This window comes from Lepisosteus oculatus, chromosome 2, assembly GCF_040954835.1.
Source record: "Lepisosteus oculatus isolate fLepOcu1 chromosome 2, fLepOcu1.hap2, whole genome shotgun sequence".
NCBI lineage: Eukaryota > Metazoa > Chordata > Actinopteri > Semionotiformes > Lepisosteidae > Lepisosteus > Lepisosteus oculatus.
In genome coordinates this window covers 72,187,288-72,211,210 of record NC_090697.1, presented here as the reverse complement: position 1 = coordinate 72,211,210, position 23,923 = coordinate 72,187,288, and the positions used below count along the sequence as shown (strand labels likewise).

At 38.5% G+C, this 23,923-nt stretch overlaps 1 protein-coding gene across 2 annotated transcripts; it reads left to right on the top strand.

The window, feature by feature from the left end:
• The first annotated feature begins 636 nt into the window (after nucleotides 1-636).
• Nucleotides 637-22,965, top strand: slc25a37 (solute carrier family 25 member 37). Of its 2 annotated transcripts, XM_015340593.2 has the most exons (5): nucleotides 1,531-1,614; nucleotides 5,934-6,094; nucleotides 13,463-13,691; nucleotides 14,970-15,026; nucleotides 16,419-22,965. In XM_015340593.2, the coding sequence occupies exons 3-5, from the start codon at nucleotides 13,469-13,471 to the stop codon at nucleotides 16,949-16,951; spliced, it is 813 nt and encodes a 270-aa protein (XP_015196079.1). In that variant the 5' UTR covers nucleotides 1,531-1,614; nucleotides 5,934-6,094; nucleotides 13,463-13,468; the 3' UTR covers nucleotides 16,952-22,965. The 2 variants fall into 2 exon arrangements, with proteins under 2 accessions (XP_006625548.1, XP_015196079.1); XM_006625485.3 differs by lacking the exon at nucleotides 5,934-6,094 and having other exon boundaries at nucleotides 637-1,614.
• Nucleotides 22,966-23,923: the final 958 nt, after the last annotated feature.

Below are 23,923 nucleotides of genomic sequence, written 5' to 3'. Positions count from 1 at the left end.
ATTTTATTTTGGAAAAGCAACACAGAAATACCTGATGAGTGCTTTCTTTTGCGTCTGCTGTGTTTAGTCTACCGCGTTAAATGCAAAATAAGAAGCCGATACTACATTTTAAAATCCGAAAAGCTAATCTCGCGAAGCACAAAGTAGTGTTTTAACAAGTGTGTTGTCTTTATTTTTATTTATTTTGAAATGAAGGATATTTTCCACATTTTTAATTTGCGTATTTCAAAACTGACTTGAAGTGTTGCATAGAATGAAGGAAATGAATGAATCATATTCCTGAAACCATTTAATTGACTTCACCGCACTGTCGCCGCTCAGAGCTAAACTCTTAGCATACCTTCCTGCTCTTGGTTTCGTTCACATGCAACTCTGCACCAAAAAAAAAATCGCTCTTGTGTTTTTTGATGTGATTTAATCTGTCAGAAACCGCATATCAGAGAAACGTCAGAATTCACACAAGCACCAACCTGAAAACTGGTTCTGCATAAGTATTTTTATTTTTTTAGATAAATCAACGGCAGTATAATAATAGCAACGTTTTGCAGGTCACGGCCGAATTTGTTTCAACTTTATATTTTTAGGAACAAATGTCAAAAAACAGTCAATGGACTTTAAGCGAAGGTGTAGTGGCTAGTTAGAGCGGTTTTGCTATATCTGACATTTTCTTGGACCACAATGCAGATTTAGAAAGGCGAAACTAAGGGTTTGTCAGAGCATATACGTTCGTTGACATTCGTTTTAACCTCAGATATTGTACGTTTGTTAAACATATAGCATTTCTGAAAAATACTCGAGCATTTTTTCCGGAACCGTATAGACTGGATTGTAAATTAATATATGAAGCTGTCTGGATTTCAGCTTAGTTTAAACGCGGAAATTTTTACTTTTTTTCCAAACTCTGTTCCTATTTGGTGATTAGTTCGGGTCAACGTATTAAATTCAAGCAGAATGACATTCATCTCAGACTGCAAATGACCAAAAAGGTGACTTTTCCATGGCAATAAATGTTCGTTTTGAATGCACAGGTACACGTGAATTGCGTTACACGTCTCTTGAAAACATCCTTCAAGTCACCCAGAGTCTTGGACTCCAAACTAGCCGCCTAGTGGTCTGAAGTTTCGGACTTTGCCATTGGTTCGGAGTTCAGTAAATCAAAAGTATTCCCGTACCGTTGCTATAGCACGGCGGCCTCTCTGATTGCGCGTTGTTTCAATTGGCTACTTCCCGGGCCAGCCCCGCCCCTTTCCGAAAAGCGTCCCGCCTTAGTTTGCGTTGTCTTCGCTTTCATTGGTCCACTCGAGGCACCCTGTCACGGAGTGGAATGACGTCAAGGAGGCGCTGGAAAGTGGCGATGGGTTGGCTGTGTCTGCCGCCGTTCCGCTAGTGTTTACTACCGTGTGCCTGCTTCTCTCACGCATGGAGTGGCGCAGCGACCCGGTGGCCGCAGCCTTGGAGATGTCGGAGAGCAGCGAGGGCAGGGACGGGGAGCCCTCGGAAGCCGACGGCTACGAGAGCCTTCCGCCCACCGCCTCCTTGGCGACGCACATGACAGCGGGAGCTGTGGCAGGGATACTGGAGCACAGCGTGATGTACCCCGTGGACTCTGTCAAGGTGAGGAAGTGTGCGTTATGCTTGCATGCTCACTAGCTGTCTAGTTGTCGTGTACCTCAGCCCACCGCCCCTCCCACCTCACAAGCACAAAATCGAATATTAAACGCAAGTTGTACGCGACAGTGTTAAACGATTTTCCTGATTTATTTTCCGCTTTAATAAATTGCCAAGCTAAAGTGCGACTTGAAGCCACTATACTTAATTTTTTTAAAGTTTTTTTTTTAACAGAACAGCGTGGTAGAATTAAACACCTGCTCTCCTCTAAAAGTGCTTTACCTTTGCCCTCTCTGTAAACCTGATGCTTAATTGGCTGCCGCGACAGGTGAGGCACCAGACTTCGCTTAGTCATGACGGGTTGCAACTCTAGTGCCGGTAAAAGACCAAACGGGGAAGCCAGACTTGTTCTCAAAGTATCCAGGGATTATACAATCCACACATGCACGCTGCAGGCGTTCAGATCATATCCCTGCGACGGCCACCCGCAACCGGAGATCATTATTTTAAAAATGAGGAGTCCAGGCTAAGCTGACATTAGCGTGCAAGGTGATTCCTGCTTGTGTCTGGGGCAGCACAGCACACTGCCGATGAACGCTGAAGAAATAATACACTCTGAATCCAGAGTGAACGATCATGTGGCAGGCGACAGTGATGTTTTCCAAAAACAAAGGTAATTAAAATAAAAGATGGGCTAACCTACTTGATCTTTTAAGAATTTCAGAGCTTTTCTTGGTGTTAAACCCATTAATTGTTTATTCATGACTCCTTCTTCTGTAGAACAGGTTTGGCACCTGGAGCCAGTGAGGTGTCCGAACGGCAATGTAGTCGATCTGAGTAATAAACCCTTTCAGTTGTTCCAGTTCTACTCTCTGGATATTCGTTTGTCTTTACTTGTGGCTTCCTCCATACTGACATTACTACTAACGCCCATCTAACAGTCTTAACAGACTTGACACATTTCCTCAAGTGGGGATGATTACAAAACGTTATTTATTTTGCTTTCCTGAAAGCTGTTTGGCTCCAATTATGTAAGGAGGCTCTCTTGAGTGCTAAACTCATGGCTGCTCTGTGCAGCTCTTACAGAAACAATATTTGCAGATCAGAGCTCTGCATGACACCACTGAAGGAAAGCCCTTATGATGAAAATCTGAATCTTTGTTCAGAGGGGAAAGAGGGGGAAAAATTCACGCTTTTCCATGATAATAAACAATTTGTCAGGAATACTGTGCACCTGTTCACACTTACAGAGAAAACATGCCTCTGGCCATTCACTGCAGCAACAACTTTCCTGTGTAGTTATATCAGGTCCATAGCTTCAGTGTTCAGACTGCAGCTGACAGGATGCTGTACTATACATTGGCAATGAAGAATTAGTACATCATAAAACAAAGTAATCTAGGGTTGTAGGAATTTAATTTAGGTTAAAATCTCCTAGTTAGCAATTAAAACAATTGTCATAATGCAAGAACAGGGTTGGTTTTTGACTCAGTGGGATTCTTTCAGACTTTGACTTAGCCTTTTCCATACTTAACGTCTGGGTTTACCAGTTCAGCGCTCTGCTGGCTGAAGTTATCAGATGCTCTGTTAGTGGATGGTTGGATGAGGTTTTTTGCAAGAGGGTAATCATTGGTGACAGTTACTAGTATAAACCTGCAAGAAAAACACTAGGTGTCTCTTGAAATATAAGCAGCAGTGCAGTGCATTAAATAAACTGCAACTCTTTGCTAAATGACTTTGCAAAAGTTAACCTTATGCAAGTCATGGGAGAGGGAGCGGAGGGACCAGAGCAGGACCAGATGATTAAACTGAAATACAAATGCGGTACGATCAGGCCTTAGTCTCTCTGCCAGTATGCAGAGAAGCAGAACATCTGGGATAAGCAGTTTTGCCATTAATAGTTATCAGGCTTGGTATTTTCTGATAATTGCATCTATAAATTAAATGATTGGGCATGGCTAGTGACCCAGACTGAATTTTGCTGATGAGGATGGTATTTCCTTCATTTATTCACCTTCTTTCTTTCCAGAAGAAGATGAGAGAGGTTGATAACTAACGTTGGCTGTTTGGGTCATCCTGTGCATTACACATCTTTTATCTTCTTGATCTGACCATGTCTGCAAAGCCGTTCTTGAAAGATTACAGTGAATCTCCTGCCACAACATAAGAGGTAGTTCACCCAGACACCCACAGCTGCCCGTGTAAAGACTGGTGCTGCCTGCCATTATTTTATTGTAACCTGGTGGTTATTGTAGACGTGTTCTTATAGAATTCCATATACCTAATATATGTCTGTTGAAGGGTACTTTTTCCTTTTTCCAGTCTTCTACTACAAAAAGAAACCTTCCTGCACGGTTAAAACATTTACATTTTATATCCCCATGCAGCAAAAGGTACTGCATTAACAAGGGTTTGCATTTCATTTTCATGCATGTTCTAAAATAATACCCCTCAGTCAGCCTCCACAATTGTTAGTCTTTATTTTTTTGCTGTGGTTTGTGCTTTGCAATGTGATTTACAAATACAGGGTGGTTGAAAGGATTCGTCATGTTCTAACTCTGAGACTGAGAGTGATGAGCATTGGTTTTCATCTTTTGTGTTTTAATGCCAATTCAAAAGGATAAAAAGGGCCCAAACTCTCACTGGCTGGAGAACTTAAAATATTAAAAATCAAGACTGTTTCTTTGAATAATGCTGTTGCCATTAGGAGAAGAAGTCTAGTAATGTTGTGAGTGTGGACCTACAGTAGCAGACTAAGTGACTGTGAATGCACAAATTAGGTTTTATTAGGTTTGGCAAGACAACAGTGATCTTGGATAGCTATGTCTTTATAGCCTTGTTGCGTTGAGCAGTATAGTATTCATGCCACCTGTTCTTTTAGGGTTCAGCGCCATATCGGGTCGGTCAGTCTGCTTGCTGGTTGTGCCTTCTGCTGTTTCAGCATTCCCTCATCTCCAAGTTCTCAGAAGTAGAAATGTTTACAGTGTAGCACAGAACTCGTTTGTCTTGATCAGTTCTTAAACATGCACAACACAAAGAGGAACCCTTGGTCATGTACTGAAGAAAGGTAAAAGGAAGTTGGCATTGTCTGGAAATTAAAGTTTTATGGACTTCTTACTTCCTTCACTGGGATGGAAACTACAGGTGACATTTTGTTCCTGCTTAAAGTTCTGTTTTGTTTTGTCTAGTTATTTTACTGTAATACTAATTACATGCCAGGAAATGTGGAGATGAAGTATCACTGATGCATCAGCCTTAAAAACAACAACAACAATGTTGTTTTAATGAATCAGTTAGTATGGGGAATAATCTTCAGACAGTGTCCAGCTCTGTTTAGGAAAGCTCACATCATCATCTGGTTACATAAGTGAAATTGTTGTTAGCTTGGGACCATTGCTCAAAAACTAGATGTGTGCAAAAACAGCAGCACACAACCAGGTAGTAGTAGTAGGATGTGTAATACCTAAAATCAAATTCAACTTCTTTTTGCAATGCTTTTCAAGCTTTCCAATCAGCTGAGATCCAATCACATGCTCTCCAGAAGCACATTGAGACTGTTGCATGATTGTAGTTTGAAAGGCATTCTGGAGAAGGCCGGTGCCTAGAGATTCAGTGGGTATAGAGACTTATTCCTAAAAATCTAGCTGTGGATGTGATGCTGTGAAGTCACGGATGAGTGTCATTTACAGGGATGCTTAAGTTTGTACTAAAAATAAAACCAATTTAACCACACTTTAAGTGTCAGGGAGATGGAAAGCAGACCTTGCCAGTGTGGTTCCCGTGACTTTAGTATTGGCCAATTGTCTGTGTGAGCTCCCAGCAGCATAATTCAGCAACTTATTTGCCCAGTTGAACCTTTTTGAATTCTGCTATGAACTGTTGGGGATTTTGTATAGTTAACTTTAATTTGTCAGTATTGTAAGAAATGAAAATAACAAAAAAGTGAAAAGAGTTACAAGTTATTAGTTTGTTTAAAAGCTGAATGAAATAAAAGCATAGCTCGAACAGGAAAGCAAAACATAAGACATGGATGTTATGGCTTGTTTATTCTTACTGTAATATGACTTATATTCAGGTAAAATACTGTATGGATTAGAATATATACTGCATATACAGTATATACTGTAGTCAGAGTGAACAACACAAAAACTAGATTACAATCCCTGGAGGACTTCACTGATGGAAAAGATTTTGCAATTATGTTTTGTACTGGAAATTCTGTGTTACAGGAAGCATTATGATAAGGAAGTAGAAGATTTAAATGTATCTGCCGTGTCTTATTTGCCTGGCACTCCTCTATTGCAAGATTATGGTTCTCATCACAGATAGACCTTTAAATGCGGAAAGCACAGACGTTTACAACGTGACATCGTCACCGAACGGGATATTCTTCAGTGGCGTATTTCTTTTCCGGGACAAATGTTATGGAATGCTCTCCAGATGATGACCACACAGCTAAGACTGAGGAATGTGACACACAATAGAGGTTTGTTATTAATGGCACATTCATCCACATCCTCTGAGCTTTTTATTCCAAGTTTTTATAGCACCTCTTGTAATGGGAATGGGAGCACAGTACAGTCAAGAAAGCTATAATTGTTTTTTTGTTTAAAAAAATAAAAGTAAATGTAAAAGGGAATTCGAATGAAGTGCTCTGATTTGAGCCCTCAATGCAGTCTACACAATGTTTTGATAGTGTACATATATTGTATATGATTAAAGCTTGATTGCGTAGTGGAACTCTGAAGGAGTGGTTTACTGAATGTTGTATTTTCCCCTCCCAGGTCATAATGTGTATTTTCCAAGCTTAAAGTGGGGAAAAGAAAGCAGAATTCTCTTAAAAGAAAGCAGAATGAATCAAGGGCTATTGCATAATTATGGAAAAGACAGAATGAGGCAACAGGATAGGATTTCAGCAAACAGTTTTCTTTCAGACAGGAGTGGCATTGGCATTTGTCTTATGATACTGATGATATTCAAAAGACTTAAAAAGTCCTGAACCTTAAAAGAAGAGAAGGATGATATGGAGGAGGAGGTTATGATGCAGATTAATGGCTTTGACAGCTAAAACGGAAGGACTGCTCCAATTATTCAGTCAGCACTTAGTGAAAAGCAAGCACCAGGTGTACTCCTGGGCAGAAGGGGACATGAATTTGTCACACCTGTTTCTGTGTTTCATAATTTGTCCCTTGATTGCATAACTGGGTAAACATTATTGAAAATAAAGAGAAGGTTCTCCGTATAAGCTCTAATCACTTAGAGGTTTTTAGTCCTTCTTGTAAAACGAACCAGAACAAAGGCAGAGTCCTTTAACAGAGCTGTATTTAAAGAGTGTTTGTGATGACGTCCCAAATTCCTGTTGCCTGATACAGTGGATGTCACTGCAGTTCAACAGATTTATGTGAAGTATGACCATCTTAAGCTTCTTTATAGCAATGAATTAACCATGGCTTGCTAGAGTCTTCTTTCTTTGATGTGAGAAATTGACAGCCAGAAAAAATAATTGCATTCTGTCCTACCATTTCCTTGTCAAGTACTTATTTGGGGGGCTTAGGTCATTTTAGAATAGTCTGAGTTTCTCTTAATAGAACCATTATGTTTTAGCAAGGTTTGACTTACTGCACTGGAGATCCCTGTGGTTTGCCAATTAAAAGACATCAGTCACTCCAGAAATAAATTAAATATTGTATAAAGTTTCTGAATAACTGAGTATCTATTGCCTTTTTTGTCAGTGCTTGTGGTATATACATAAGAAAAGGTTATAAAATCATTTATTTCAATCTCTCTAAAGTTTTATAAGCTATGATTTCAAAATGATTGGCAGATGTTAAGAAGTCATTATGTTTACATATTCATGCACTCTCTCTGTATTTGCATTTTTGCATATGCTAAGACTTGTAAGCTTCAGTAATATTGTCAGTTGTTCCTGCTTTTCATAGTTTGTAGTTTCCACCTCTAAATCAGAATCATCCATGTTGCACACAAATACATCTGGCTTATGGATAGTGACCCATACTTTTAAAGCTGCCAGGTTTTTTCATATGCATTTAAAATGTGTATTCTGTATATCTTTGCTTACTCCTCGGTTAAATGCTTCGATTCATTGCATTGTGAGACAAAATGGTAACATCACGAGGACAGGACACTGTTTCTTTCTGATGTAACAATATGACAGTAAATCAGCTGTGGATGTCACAGCATATCTACAGTTAGACCTGGATCTCAAATTAAGACTGCCACTACAGAGATCTTTTGCACTGAAGGCCCAATCTAGTGGTATCATGTGTTACTTTCAAGTACAGACATTGCAACCAGACTTGGTTATGAGTATGCATTTCTTTGTTTCTTCGTTAAGTTAACTTCCTCTGTGTTTCCCGCCTTGTTCTCTGGTATGTAGTTAGGAACGCTGTACACATGTATTGTGGGCTCACTGTCTCACTGCATCAGAGCTGATTAGCAAAATCTCAAAGGCAGCAACCAGCTACACATTAGGCCACTGCCATCTCTATGCCCAAGGCAGGCATAGCTCTTGTTGGTGTCCATAAAGACTTTATAGCTTTATGAATATAAGGCCCTAAATTGCATGAAACATGATAAGGTAATTCAGAGTAGGTGAATGGGTTTGTTTAGTAGTCTTGCATAAGTCCAGTGTCTTTTTTTTGGTCTGTCAGGCCAGTTCATTGCCTTTTGGGTTGGCTTTTTGAAGGCGTGGACTCTGACAGTTAGCTGTGTTTATTGGCCTGTCCCAATATTATACAGTAAATCGCTCCTTGAAGTATAATAATATAAACCCTATGAATTATCAAGAGCTAAAATGAGCACAGCTCAGACATGTACCACTGTTTATGTGGCTGTGCCAAGAACAAAGTTTCTCTGCTATGCTCTGAATGGAAGAGCCAGGACTGACTGCTGTCAGCTGTCACGTTGCTTGTTGGATTTGGACAGACAATCCCTATTACAGACTCCTACTTTCATTCCTGCTTTTTCTACCAACCCTGATGAACAATTTTTCACTCCACTGCAAAACAGGCTTTTTGTTTCATGGTTGAAAAGGAGCTATGTGTTATGAAAAGTGAAATTTTCTTTCATCTCTTTGTAGTTAGAGAACAAGTGAAAACATAGTCATTCAACAATATATACTGTATGAGCGAGGAGCTGAAAAATCACAAGTTAAATTAATACATATTGTATTTGTCTTGCTAGTGTGACAGTTTAGGTGTAGTACAGTTACTATACTGAGGTCTCTGTTTTTATTTGAGGCTTGTTGGAGCTTGACTGTGCAATTGAGTTTATTTACAATAGGAACTGATGCATTAATAAGGAGCAAATTTTGAAATTAAAAATGTATTTTTAATCACAAGTAAAATGTATTCTTGATTTAACTCTACTTTTAAGTAAAATAAAAAATCATTACCCGCAATAAATGTTCAACTTGCCTGAGATTAGATTTATGTGTTTATTTTCATATTTTTATGATCTAATTTTGTTTCCCACAGCACCACACATTTTCAAGAATGCAAATTTTTGGTTGCTAAATGTAACTGAAATCCTGAACCTGTTGCACCACTACATTATTGGGTTTTGCAACAACAACTAAGCTGCTATAATGTTAATATGCTTTATTAGGAAGAATGGACTATGTGTTGGCAACCCTGATTCTCAAATGTAGGGTTTCTGCAGTGGCATCTTTAATCAGCCCCTGAATGAAACCTAGAAAATATACTGATCTTGATATTGACCATTTAACTGGTTCAATTAAGTCACTAAAGTCACTGAAAACCTCAAGCACTGGCGGTTTGGAACTTGGTGTGAACGTGGCCAGCACTACCAGTGGTAGTGAATATTCATGTATTCGTGATGACAGCCATAGATGCAGCACATGACCCAAAGCAGTTTTGGATTCCATGACCTTCAGAATGCCATTGTTTGTTTAGTAGAAATTTACCAATCTTTGCCATACTTAAATATGTTAGACTATAATGTGGCTAACAGCACGCATATTTTGTTCATATTTAAACAGCAGGGATTCATTTTGATTTCACTCTTTGAATAGTTCACAGCTGCACAAATTCTGGGCAAATACTGATGAGTAGAGTTTTTTGTTGGAATTGTTCAGAAAGCACTCTGTTGCATTTTCTTTTAAATGATAATTATTAATATTTATAGCTTAACATTATTGTTTGTATCATAATTGTGTTTAAGTATAGTGTTGTTCATGAGCTCCATCACTTTGACTGTGAATTAATATGCTTCTTAATGTGCACATGCAAAAGGTTTTATAACTTTTATTAACTAGTGCAACTTGCGTCATAAGCCCGTCAAGAATGCATTTCCTGGAAATGAACTAAACTCTAGACAAAATGTTCTTTGTGCATGACTCAGCAAAATACATTTTCACTTTTACACAAAGTTGGGTGGAATTCGATTTTAAACAATCGGTGTTTGTAAATACAGATTTTTCACAAACGTCTGATAAAAAACATTCTTAGTAGATCGTTCTAGTTGTCTTATATACGCAGGAACACCAGACCAATTTGATTCTGGTGGTAGTACTCTGAGTTACAGTTTCTTTCATTTTCTTGCAGTAACAGTATAGGACAGACAGCACCTACGGATTTGGTTTCACCCTAAGCAGACCTTAGCGAGAGACATTCTGTACCCTGCCAAGTGGAACTACTCTTGGCTGGTTGTTCCTTTTGGTTTTTAAAATGACATAGGTCTGATTTTCACTGCCCTCTGACTTTTTATTAAATGAAGGATGCTTTAAACAATCAAGAAAATATCTTTGTTGTATACTAGAATAAAGATACTATAGTCTTAATATTATAGCCATGTTTTATGGAAAATATACTGAGCATCAATTATCACATAAAACTGCAAAATAATAATTCAATTTAGTATAAAACTACTTTTTGTAGCAGGTGCATTGCCTTATTATTGAACATGCCATAAATAAATTAATTTTGTTCAATAACATTTGCTGTCTAGTGAAAGTTACTTGATAGTAGCTTTTGTAGGCACCATTGGAATTAATACCAGCTGTACATCTTTCACATACTGTATGCTTTGCATCAGGATGAAAATACTGTCTTGTGGATTTCTGTCCCTGTCCTCTCGTAGAGTTTGGATAAGCATATGCCTGTTGACTTGTTTTTAAGCCCTAGTTGCTAAATTTGTCCCTGAATCTCCCACAGATGATAGGGCTCAGGTCTGACAAGTAGGGCTTCCACAGCATAACTGCCACTTTTCATCTTGCTAGAAAGTCACTGTTGTACAAGCAGCATCATGAAATGAGTTGATCTACTAGACTGTTGTCTTGTGAGTATGAGATGCAGGAAGAGTTGCAGGTAAGGTCCTGGAACTTGATTAGTAGAGCTCCAGACAGGTAGGTTAACATTAATCATTGCACGTAAGTTTTGTTGAGATTGCCCAGACCCTCAAGTGTATACCTCCCCATCAGTTGTGCACAATAGTTAGAATATGTTTGTGCATATGTGTTGCTGAACTCCATCAACAATACAGTGATGTAGTACTGACAGAAAAAAGTATTTTCTGATTTTTATGCAGTTGTTTTGACATCTTTTCAGTGTAAAATATTTGGAGTATTGGCAAAGAAGCATAAGGAAACTTTGCTTCCTCTTTTGTTGCCACATTTAGCTCACAGCTGTTTGGGTTCAATCTTTTTTAAAAAATCTAGATTATCGTCAAAACAATGACACTCAAAATTATATCTTGTTAGTCACTTCAGGAGCTCTGGAGGTAAAACTCCTAATGCAGATTTTCTAGGCAGTTTAGTTAGAAAACAACTGGAAAAGTTACTCATCAGCTATGCAGAGGATTCAGTAAAAGTTTATTCTTCCATTTTGCTAACATCTGATATAAAAGCATCATGGTACAATATGTTCCACTGGTTCTCTCTGCTTACTTGGATGTATTGTAATACTTGGCATTTCACCCTGAGTTATACACTAGTTTAATTAGCTAATATTTTCCCCATTAGAGTCTGCCTATACCTCATGTCTCACACTGGCAAGGTTTGCTCTGTGACCATAATGTTAAGCTTTGTTCAAAAGTGTGGCGGGGCTTTTTACTCTTCTCAATTTGTGAAATCCCTGTCTTTTTATTTTAGTCACACAACTTTTAAGTTGATTAATCATTTTCTAAATTATGCCTTTAAACTGATTTTCATTTCTAAATCGTTTTGTGGTCATGGAGGTTCACAGAAATGTGTTCCCTGTACAAGAAAAGGATAGAAAAACTGAAGAAGACATGTAAACGCTTTTAGTCTTGGTGGCCGATTACCTTTAATACTTTCTCTGCACGGCTGTCAGGAGGGTTTCATGTGATGTTGCCTAAAAACAAGGGCTGTTTAAATGCATCCGCCTAGCCTTTGGAAGCCCTTAGTTTGTATTTGTAATGCTGTAAACCTAGGACGGCTTCGACGTTGGCCATTCTTCCCAATTTATTTTGGCAGCTACAGTATTTACAGTAATAGATTTTTTCTTTCTAGAGCAAAGCTTTGAGTACTACACACATGGCCGTCTTCCAGGGTGCACAGCAGTATCATATTTAGTTCATCTGGGAACTGAGGATATGGATGGGCTTTCAGTCCTGTTGCAAAGTTTCAGCCACACAGTTGAGAATGGAGAGGAACTCGTTTCTAAGATTCATTCAAGAATTGCTTAACCATATGACTGAATGGAAAAGGTGATGCAACACTGCTAGTCAGAGTCTGTGCCAGTGTATTGGAACAGCCCTTTGCCTTTGTACTTTATCACTGTGCATTTGGTACCAATCCTTTCCTACGTAAAAACCTGGGAAATGGTCAAAACAGACAAATTAAAAAATACTAGATCTTAATAATCCTTTACATGATGTTGATTTACATTAGGAATCAAAATGAAGCACAAATAGCCATTTTATCTGGGGCTATTTAATTGTTGTATAAATCCTAACAAAAATTTGTTTTGCTAAAGGAGCCCATGTCATGTACTGACAAACTATAGGTACAAATATCTTTAATTTATTTGAGCACTTGGAATTATCTTCCTGCTATTATTCTTTTATTCATTATATTCTTATTGTTTCATCATTACTCTTCATTAATAACTAATTTTGAAATTATTTATTTTCTGTAGTTTGCAATGAAATTACAGTTATGGAGTTATATGGATTAATTTGCAAACAACTGTTTACTTTATCACAAACTGTACCTCAGCCATTGCTGAAAGGGTGTGATAAGGACAAGAAAGGCTTTAACCCAGCCCTTGGTAAACTGTCATGTGTTCTTGTTACTGATTAGCCCAGTATCTGCTAACACCAAGCGTTTCTGACTTGCGCAGGACTAGTATCTAAAATATCCAGGTTCCACTGGTGAATGATAGCAGCTTGCTTCTTGTTCTTTAAAGTACGTTGAGGTCAAGTGTTATAATTTTGCAATTTAAACTGTCATGCAGTGTGTCTGTAGTATTTAGTTTTTATTCTTATCCTAATTTGAAAAGTCAGTTTTGTGATTACTACTTTTTCTTACATTTATTAATGCATGATGTCTTCTACACATTACTACCCAAGAAATAAGATGAGATAATGAGGTGTATTAAGCCTCCACAGTTACCAAACGCCAAGAACTTTCTTTTGCTACTCTCCGTAATATTTCAGTCAAAGCCTATTTACAGTACATTGGTACCAGCCCTGAGCTACAGCAAACTAATTAGCAACTAATGTTTTTTTATTTAATTTTTTAATCTTCGAAAACATTTACCCCTCGCCTGTCCCTCTCTCCCCGCTCATACTCTTCTCTGCCACCCTCCCCTGTTCTCTCTCTCTTTCCTCCCATCCCTCCATCTTCGTGCAGACACGGATGCAGAGTCTGCAGCCAGACCCAAAGGCCCAGTACCGCAGCGTGCTCGAGGCCCTGCGCAGGATGGTGCACGCGGAGGGACTCCTGAGGCCCCTAAGAGGCCTCAATGTCACCATGCTAGGTGCCGGCCCGGCCCACGCCCTCTACTTTGCCTGCTACGAGAGAGTGAAATGCTCGCTGAGTACCATCATCCAGAATGGCGGCAACAGCCATGTGGCTAACGGTATGTCCTTCGCAGAGTGTGCACTCTGGATATTTGACTATTGTCACACGGTCTTCCACTATAGCTCCAATAAATGTTGAATGCTGTGTTATCTATCTGTAGTGCGGTCAATGATATGATACATGGCAGGAAAGCCTTCTGACCCATGGTGAAAGTTAGAGGCAATTTTGTGCCTTGTGCTTAAGATATAGAAGAGACAAATTTGCCTGTGATTAACTATGCATTTTCTCCCTCCCCTCTTGTCAAGAGTGCAAGAGTCACAGGCCTGCAGGACCTTGAAATGGTGGTTATTTTGAATACTTATGTCAATTATATTAGAACATTTAACACCTGCTATTTCTAAAAATGCAAGTGCTGTAGAATAGTGCAAATGCAAGTAAAAGGAAAAAAAGAGTCGAGCCAATCTAAACAGTAGTACCTACACAATCATGAAAACAGAGGTTCCCTCCTTAACAGAAAGATCAGTTTGCTAGCTGCTGGTGTTGAGAATATCAAAAGTAATATACTTGGTTTCTTGGACTGTAATGGTACTATTGTGGTCACCGTTAGGTCAAAAGGAGTCCGTCACCAACTGCCCTGACTCCTTTTGATCGAAACATCTTATACACTTCACTCCAAAACGTATTTCCCTCAGGATAGTCAATGATATCTGTGTAAAGACGTGAAGTGGTCAGTCAGGTCTCAGTCACAGCTGACTCTGTATTGTCTATGAGATGGTAGTTCAGAATGCAATCACACTGTTATATCACTATTCATCTGCTCCCACAAGCAAGCAGCTTGAGCCGCTCTTGAGATCACAAAGCAGTTTTCATGAAATTCTTTGTCTCCCTATACCTGCTCAGAGAACTAAGAAAACATCTTCTGATGATGTCTTTATTAGAAAGACTGACAATGCCAATATTTAGAGATTCTAACATTTTGTAAGAAAAATTTGCTATGCTGTAGTTTAAAGTACTGTAAAATCAATCCTACATAATTTATATCCTTTTCAGAATTTGCAAGTTCAGATTATTTTTATTTATTTGTTTGGATCAGTTCCTGTTTTCTAGATGTAGGTTTGTATTTTTCAGTGCTGATCCTCCAGAAAGAGTCTCGCTAATCTTCTGGTTGTCATTTCACTTGAGCTATTAATTAGCTCATATCTGGTCCAGGTTAAGATTTGTTCTGGACTCGCCAAGTGTCAAGTGTCTTGAGGAGTGAATCTGAAGGACAGTGCAGGAAATGCTCTAGCGTGTGCCTGGTCCACCTGGTTATTGTTGTTTCTTTTGTTCCTGGCAGGAATTGCTGGTAGTGTCGCCACAGTGCTCCACGATGCAGTGATGAACCCAGCAGAAGGTATTTTAAAGAAAGGTTCATTACAGTACTTCCAGGCTGGTCTCCTTCAGCTCTGCAGTTAGCGCTGTTGCTTTGTGTTGTAGTGGAAGTTGAATGGAGCAGACAGAGGTTCGTCTTTGTGCCTTGAATTGAATTGTTCTGAGCTCCACATCCATTGAGGAGCTTTTTAAAGCAATGATGGGCAAGAACAGTTTTCACATGGGTCAGGTTTTACGTGTGTTTTTCAATGATGGAGAGAACATAAAAAGTTTAGTGTCCAGACAATCAGATCAATTACATAATTAAGATGAGAGGTGGAATAAAGCCCAGAGGGTCCACGACCTTTGGGAATTAGAATTTCCCAAGCCTCATTTAATCGTAAGAGGCCCCGACTAGCTCTGTTGGTAGAGCATGAGACTCATAATCCCAGGGTAGTGGGTTCATGCCCAACCTCCAACATGGAGGACCTGGCACCTGAGATCCCGTACAAAAACTAATGTTACAGAACGGCAACAGGATGTTGCTACTGTACCCCTACATTCTGGAAGGCATAATGGGAAAACATCCATCCATCCATCCATCCATCCATTTAATCATAAAATTAAGCCTGCATGATTTTAGGAGCTAAAAACAGCAAAAAAGTTACACAACTTTAGTTTTTATAACTGAAACTTTCAAAGTTCCAACTTCAGTTTGCATTTACCTTTATTGAAAATTCAGTGTGGCAAAGTGACAGAAGACAATCTGTTCCGTGGATGTGAAATAAAATAGCTTTGACGTGGATTAAAATAACTTCGTATTCTTTTTACACGGCACTGTATCCGCAGAGAAACCTTCTCAGAATGGTTTCCTACTGCCACCTACTGACCTGAATAGCTTGTGTATGTACTTATGTACAGTATGTCTTCCTTAGCTATAATTATTGCATGAACAGTACAGATTGACACTGCCTGTTGCATGATGTACTGGAGTAAGCATGCATGTCCTAGGCCTAAAAATGATATAAATAGGAAATTTTAAGCTTAAAATAAGTGATAAAGCTAAACCTAGTCTGAAAAATTAAAGTGGCACCCTAATGGCACTTAAACATAGTACAGTACATTATTGTATTACATTACCTATTTAGATGTACTTATGAAGTACAAAACATGTTTTACTAACATGATTATTTATTATTTGTAAATAGTCACATGTAAATAATATTATTTGTAAATAGTTACTTGTGAATAATATTTGAGTCACATAATACCCAAACTGGATGGACAAAAGGAAATGATGGGATCTGACACTGTAAAGGATGATAATATTTTCCAGAACTAGAGGTACTTGAAAGTTTTTTTTTTTTCTTGTTGCTTTGTTCTGAATGTGATGCCTGGCACGATCTCAACTGCTCACTCCCCCCGGTCATTGCAGTGGTGAAGCAGCGGATGCAGATGTACAACTCTCCCTACCGAGGGCTGTGGCACTGTGTGACCACAGTACACCGGACCGAAGGGCTGGCTGCCTTCTACCGCAGCTACAGCACGCAGCTCACCATGAACATCCCCTTCCAGGCCATTCATTTCATCACCTACGAGTTCATGCAGGAGCGCCTCAACCCGCAGAGACAGTACCAGCCGCAGACCCACATCGTTTCCGGCGCCTTGGCCGGGGCCGTGTCTGCAGCCGCCACCACCCCCCTGGACGTCTGCAAGACCCTGCTGAACACGCAGGAGAACGTGGCGCTGAGTTCGCTGAACATCAGCGGGCACCTCACGGGCATGGCCAATGCCTTCAGAACGGTGTACCAACTGGGCGGCGTGCCCGCTTTCTTCAAGGGCGTGCAGGCCCGCATCATCTACCAGATGCCCTCCACCGCCATTGCCTGGTCAGTCTACGAGTTCTTCAAATACTTCCTCACCAAGCACCAGCAGGAGAGGGGCAGGGCGGGACCAGCGCCCACCTGATGCGGGCTCAGGCCCGTCTGCGGCGCCCACCTTGCCCACACTGGGCCCTGTTGTGAGGAAGGTTAGCAGGTGGCTTCAAGTTTGTCGTTTTTGTTGTTGATTTGTGTTCCGTCTGTGTTGCTGTTGCGTGTGTGGGCAAAAAGATGGAGTTACAAAGTGTTGGGAAGCCACTTGGGAGTGAAAGCAAGGAGAGGGCTTTTTGATGGGAAAGGCAGGCCCAGCTGGGCGATCATTTCTTTGTGTTCAAGGCAGAACCCTTCAGCAGAACACTCCTGTTCCCTCCCATTGAATTCTTCTTGTCAGAAGGTGTGCTATTACAAAGCGCTGAAAAACACAGCAATGTAACAAAACTCTTAGGATTTCATATGTGAAAAAATGTAAGAAAATGGCTTTAAACCTTTCACAGTAAAGGCTGGTTTTACACGGGCACACATGCCTGCATACTCCCATCGTTACTCCCTACCCCTCTTCCAAACGGAGTTGCAATGTCACATAGTTATTTATGTAAATATAGAGGTTTGTTGATTATTTTATTGGATTTAAAATGTGGGAAGAAATATATTTTTCTTTGGGCCAAATGTTTCAACTTCTACAATCATACACTGGCCTATTTGTACATTTTTGAATGGCCATTTATTTAAATGTCCGTTGAATTTTATACATTCCTTAGCCTTGCACCATAATCTGTCTTCAATCAAGTGCCTACAATTCCACTTGCAGCTTTCTTTGACTTCAGAAAGGATGCTTCTATCCATATTTTCACAATCTTTACTGTGGCCCATCAGTGCACTACTTATTCTGTAATATTTTATTGGATAAGATGTAGATTGTATATACAATATAAAACACTGCCAAACAACATGGCAAAACTGAACAAATGTCAAATTTGACTATATTTATTTAATTTTAAAAGTTGAATTATTGTCCTGTTTTAACGGGATATGAAGACTACTTCAGACAGGGTTTTGTATACATTTCTTATTAGTGTAGCAGAGCAGAATGTGAATGATGTGGTGGTTTAACAGGCCCACACATTTTCCTGGTGGTTTTGTTGATGTTTTGGCTTCCTTGTAAGCAGTTAAGTGAAGTGGTTACTTTTTTTTTGTCTTATCTGAAGATGCCATCTTTGAACATGCATGTTATAAAGCTATCAAAATATGAATCAAACTTAAAATCACAATATGCTTTGTCCAGCACTGAAACATTCAGTTGACACTGACAGTGTTTTGTTTTATAGATCACTAATCCTGGCAGGAATTCTTCCTTTCTCTTTACCTTCCCAAGACCAAGTGTCCTAACCTTTTGCAGTGTGTCAGTGCAGTTCCCACATTGCATTCCTGTTATGCCTGCACACATCCGGAAACCATTTCATTGTCTTTCGAGAAGTGCACTTCTTTCTTGTTTAATCAGCCATGTTTTTGCAGAAACGTCCTACATAACATTTGGATAGATGATTAGACAAGGACTCTTTGTTTCTTTGACGTTTATTTAAATGTGTTGGAATCATGCACAGGACCTTCTTGTCTAAATCATGTGTACAAGAAGTATAGCACAGAGGTGTAGCTCAGTAACTTCAATTTTTATAGAACTAACCATGTTGTAATGCAGGTCCCAGCTGGGCCGTGTGTTATTAATTGTTTATTTTCACGATAGCAACACACAGCAAGCGCACATCAATCCCAAAGGCAGAAGTGGAGTTTGACAGCAAGAGAATAGCACAGCTTTCCGATTTGCTGCTCTCAGAGGCTGAAGTATCATACCAAGTGTTACCGTGCCTTGAATCTCAGCCTCTTGCCATTCTTGAACTTTGTTGCTTTTGTGTGCACATATTCACAATTTGCAAGGAGATCAGGTTGTAAACCACTGCCTTATGACGGGACTGTGAATACCAGGTGGTAGAGAACTGAGGCAGAATGGTTGGCAGAACTGTTTTGTTTTTTCTTTCTTCCCATATGCTCTGCTTCACTCAGGTTCCCCTAGCTCTTCTCTCCAGATCACTCTCAGGTCTCCAGAGAGACATTTAGACTTTGTACTGTGCCTAGTGCCACAGGAGTAATTGACTTCATGCTTGATTTTTTAAAATGGTCATTTTATTCATTTCTAACATTCTTGAAGGTATTGTTCTACTAAAATACTAAAATATATAGCTATATATTTTGAGTATTTGAGTAGCTGCATTGATTTTTTCTGTGCAGCCAGCAGTATCCAAGTCATGCACAACTGCTTTAGAATATTGCTGTCACCTCACCCTTCATAGTCATATGTAAAGCACAAAGAAGCAACCTCAAGGAAACCACATTCGCTGATGTAAATGTTTTTATTATAAAATGGTTTCTGGACAGTGCTTAAGTGGCGGTGGCTCGGTGTTACAGTAAATCAAGATTCGGGTCCGATCCGACAGACCCTTCTAGTTTCTTCTGAAGCGTAGCAAAAAAAAAAAGATCAATTAACTTTGTATGAAGATATTTAGTTTCAAAAGGCTTTCGCTTTCTGTGACTCCATGTTCTGAAAGTCACAGAAGCGTAAGCCAAAGAAAGCTAGCACTTCTTGTGCTTTGCACAAAAATCAGGCTTTTCATTTAGTAAGGAGATTAAAAGTTTTTTCATAGAAGATTGTAATGTTTTCTAATATTCTGGCTTCTTAATACCCAAGAATGTTGTTGATTTTTGTTTCAAATCCCCAAGTTAAAATGAACTGTTGTATAATGCTTTAAGATGTAGTACTGTAGAGTGAAATGTCTAAGTCATTGTCTGTCACAGCATTTGAATCATGATCTCATCTTCTCTTTTCTTTTTTTTTCCTGTTAATTTGTATCTTTGATGTACATTGTTTTACAGTGCTATGCTTATGATTTTATTTGAATTCTGCATACAGTATGCTTACAGTAGACAAGGACAGATTTTTTTCTGTGAACAAAATAGATTAAAAATAGGTTCACCAGGCTCTGCAAACAGAGCTTGCTTACGTCAATCTGCTTTTATTTTGCTTCTTACATGCTTTATTACCTTGTATAGTATGAAAGTAATACACATTTGTTTTTGTTTTTTTATTAAGAATTTTTTTAAATAAACAGAATCCTTTCTTGATTTTCTTATTAGATTTTCACCTTTCAAAAAGGGTTCTTTCAAAAAGGAAGAAATTAAACATTTTATCTTATTTAAAACTGTCACAGTATATGACAGTTACAATTTCTAAAAAACATTAAGAAATTAGAAATTCCCTCCATATCCTGGTACATGGAATTTTAATAACGAGATGCGGTGTGTGTCTATACTTGTCTATAGGTTGTGTAGAGGTTCCCCAGTGACTTATTTTTGCTCTTTGTTTTTAAAGGGATGCTTATGACAGACGATGTGACTTGCATAAAACATACAAATCCTTTATAACATATACATAAATACACCGATACAAATACTAAATTGTTCATCCCGTAAAATACCAATGCTCTTAAAAAGCTCAATGACCTTAGCGCTGTGTTTTTAACAAGAAGAGGTGGATGCCAGTGGCTGTTCAAGTTACAAACCATAGAATGTTGCTTGCCGCTGTTGTTTACAAGCCAGAGTTTGAATCTCATTTTTGTTTCTATCCTGGCAGTTGAGACAGACATTTCTTTTCAGATGGACTTGAAATTTGTATATACTCATGGCATTGCTCAGATGCATTTGAGCCAGCACTGTGCTAAATTTCCTTTTATAAATCAGTTCTCCAGGCTGAGCATTTTTCTTTCTCGCTGCCTAACAGTAATGGTGTTCACTTATCTCTGACTCATTTTGCAGCATATAAGAAAGCTGTTTCAGTATTTTGCCTACATGCAAAAGAACATTAAATGTTACAGGAGGGAAGCTGTGGATAATGGGCACAAAAATTACTGAGCGTGCATCTGTTCTTTAATGTTTTTAACCTCTCCAGGTGTGAGGGAGAGAGAGGGAGATAGGAGAGATATAAAGCACAGGAGAACACAGGACAGAGCAGGTGAAAAAGGGTCCAATGAAGGCAGATCTGGAGGAGAGGTGTGAACAGCTGAAATTTGTAATTGAATGGAGAGGTTCTCAAAAGCAGTCACTGAGAGAAGGGGAAAATTGTGATCCATGTTTAGGATAATGTTGGCTTCTGACGTTTTTTGGGAGTGAGAGCCCTGAAATCCCCATAAAAGTATATAGACTGATCTGTGAAATTATGGCTGGGAGAAATGAAATAGGTGATTGACTTGTTCGGATCTCATTTATACTGATAAATATTTATATTGATCATTTTCAATATTTTGAAGTAATATAAATATTTAGATGTATTACCAAGTTAAAGAGATTGGACAGCTGCCTTGAGGTGAATAATGGCCACTTAATTATGAAAAGAAAATAGTGTTTAATGAAGAAATTTCAAAATATTAGCTAAACCTTTCAAAAAATAAAAAAAATGAAAGTGACTAGCATAAATTTCACTTACAGAATGAACAAATTCTAAAAGATTGTCATTTTAGTGTAAGTACAGTATTTGTATTTATTAACCTATTAATCTTCAGAAGTCTCTCCACAGAGTACAACTTGAGCAGGATAGCAGTCTATGTCAAAGCACTGGACAAGATGACAGTGTAGAACTGCTGATCAAACCTAGCCAGTATACCTTTGAGAGGTGAGAGAACAAGCAGCTGAACACAGAGGGAGCACTCCAGCTCCAGTCCAAGACACATCTGGACTCGGGAGCTTTGAGGCACCAGTGCTAACTGCTGTGCCCCCATGCCACCGTCTAACTGTAGTTAGTTTTACCTCTGAAATTGTAGTTTTGTCTTTAAGCTTACCAAATCAAATAACCTTTAACTCTGTTGGGCTGTTCCCCATACAAAATGAGAACATGCTGATTTAGAAAGGAACTGGAATTGCACCAATACTTGGTTTATCGAATCAATCTGAAGATGTATAGCACTCCAATTAGTTCTGGTAACATTTTTTACCCATTTGAAATCATTTACAAAGCAAGTTTTTCAAATGATTCTTCCTATGCCCTGTTAAACCATTTCTGTTTTCCTTTAGTAAATATTTTGTCCTGTCTTTTATTTCAGTTCAAAAGTGTACTTATAGCAGCATAGTGGAACAGAGAATTCAAAGGCTAATGATTTGTTCCAAGAAGCTTAGCTAAGCAGCACGTGCTTCTGTAAAATTGTAAAACTCTTTAAAAGCTTTATGTTTGTGCTTGTGTTTGGGATCTACATTAGACAAAATGTCGTTCTGTTTTTGTTCTTTTTCAGAAGCCCTGTGATCATGTGGTCGTCTAAGCACTAGTTAAGAAATCACTAGTTAGACATCATCTTCTAAATTGATATTGTCTATGTGGAAATTTAGTATTGTTACTTTCTATCACATTTGTAACATTTTTGAGTGACAAAAATACACTAATGGGCAATACACTTTGTGAAATAAAGGTATAACATCCCATTTTCATCCTGAAATATTATCCTCTTGGATATTTGACATTGTCAAAGACCTTGCATTCTTTTTACCTGTGTTTAAACACGGTAATATAAAGGGTGGAGCTTTTTATATGTGTGTGTGTGTGTTATATGTGCCTTCATTCTTAATGTTAAGCTGCCTCTTGACAGCATTTTCTATCCAAGTATCAAATAACACATCAAGCCTTCCTTCTAACTTGAAATTTTAATGCATTTCATTTTTATGCATGTGGATGGGAAACCATGTTTTACAGGTTGAAATTGTTCTATTTTTCTTAAACAGGCATCTGGACTGAACATTTAAGATTCATCATGTACAGGGAGATATTTAAATATATATATAATATTTGGTTCTATTTTGATCTCATGTTTTTCGCTGCTTTCTGAAACGCACACGAAGGAGGGGGGAAAAAGTGTTTTTTTTAATAATGCCCTCTAGATTCTGAAAAAGATTGTATTCAGAATCTAGGTGAAGAAAAACTAAATAAGGATACAGATATTTTATGATTGTGTAATGCTGCTACAAATGTAACACTGGAGCTTTACAAAAAAAATAAGATGAGCAATCTCATGAATCTCTCGTGTCTTTATTTCATTTTTGAGATTACGTTTGGGCAAGGGTCTGAAATGCATCAGAAATGCTGTATAATTCCACATTAATTCCACCATGATCTAAAAACCCTTAGTCATGCTTAATGTGAAGCCAGTGGCATCCTGTCCTCCCACGATGGACAGGTGTTTTGACAGTTCAGCAGGAGTACAGTATGTACTTTAGGACTGGGTTTATGAACATTTTGGGAACTCTTTCCAGTCAAGTACCTCTTGATGTCACTGTAGAACAACTACACTTTAGAGTTAAAAATGTTTGAGATGGAAAGTGATGATTAGCAATCATAGAAAGCAGAGTAGTACACACTTTCCTGTATTTTAGATGCCAAACTCTACAAGTCATTATATAGTTAGTTAATTTATTTTATCATTTGTTATGAGCAGTGCTTTCAGATTAATAACCACGATTAACATATATGTAAACTTAAGGTGTCACTGAACACTGAGATGTGTGCTGTAGCAGTTGTGTGCTTTTTTTCACACTCCAAGCCCAGACCTACATTAGTTATCCATGTGCTGTGCAAAGAACTCTTCTTGTACCAGTGCATCACTTATGTTTACATTCACTTCATGCTTATTATTATTTGCTCAACATTGTGGGATTTTGTGATTCTAATAAAAGTTTTGCTTCTGTCAGAATACTATCAAACCACAGTATATTACTTGAAAACCATAAAGGGCCAGATGGAATTTGTCAATAAGGACCCAAAGATATGGATTTTGTATAAAGGTATTTGTACATACTGTATAGACACTGCTATGCAGAATTCTTAGATATTTTGCATTTGTTACTCTTTTTTTGTGCAAAAGTAGTTCCTTGGAGGTAGTTGGCTGACATTTTAGCCATTTTGTGTGAGGATAACATTTAATACTGAAGATCTGTAGTGTATTAAAAGTAGCCTTTTTGACTCTATGGATAT

Bases quoted from the DNA above. Each gene is read 5' to 3' on its own strand.
- slc25a37 (XM_006625485.3), top strand. From the start codon at position 1,420: ATGGAGTGGCGCAGCGACCCGGTGGCCGCAGCCTTGGAGATGTCGGAG. The intron at 1,615-13,462 runs GTGAGGAAGTGT...ATCTTCGTGCAG, and splicing joins ACCCCGTGGACTCTGTCAAG to ACACGGATGCAGAGTCTGCA. The intron at 13,692-14,969 runs GTATGTCCTTCG...TGTTCCTGGCAG, and splicing joins CAACAGCCATGTGGCTAACG to GAATTGCTGGTAGTGTCGCC.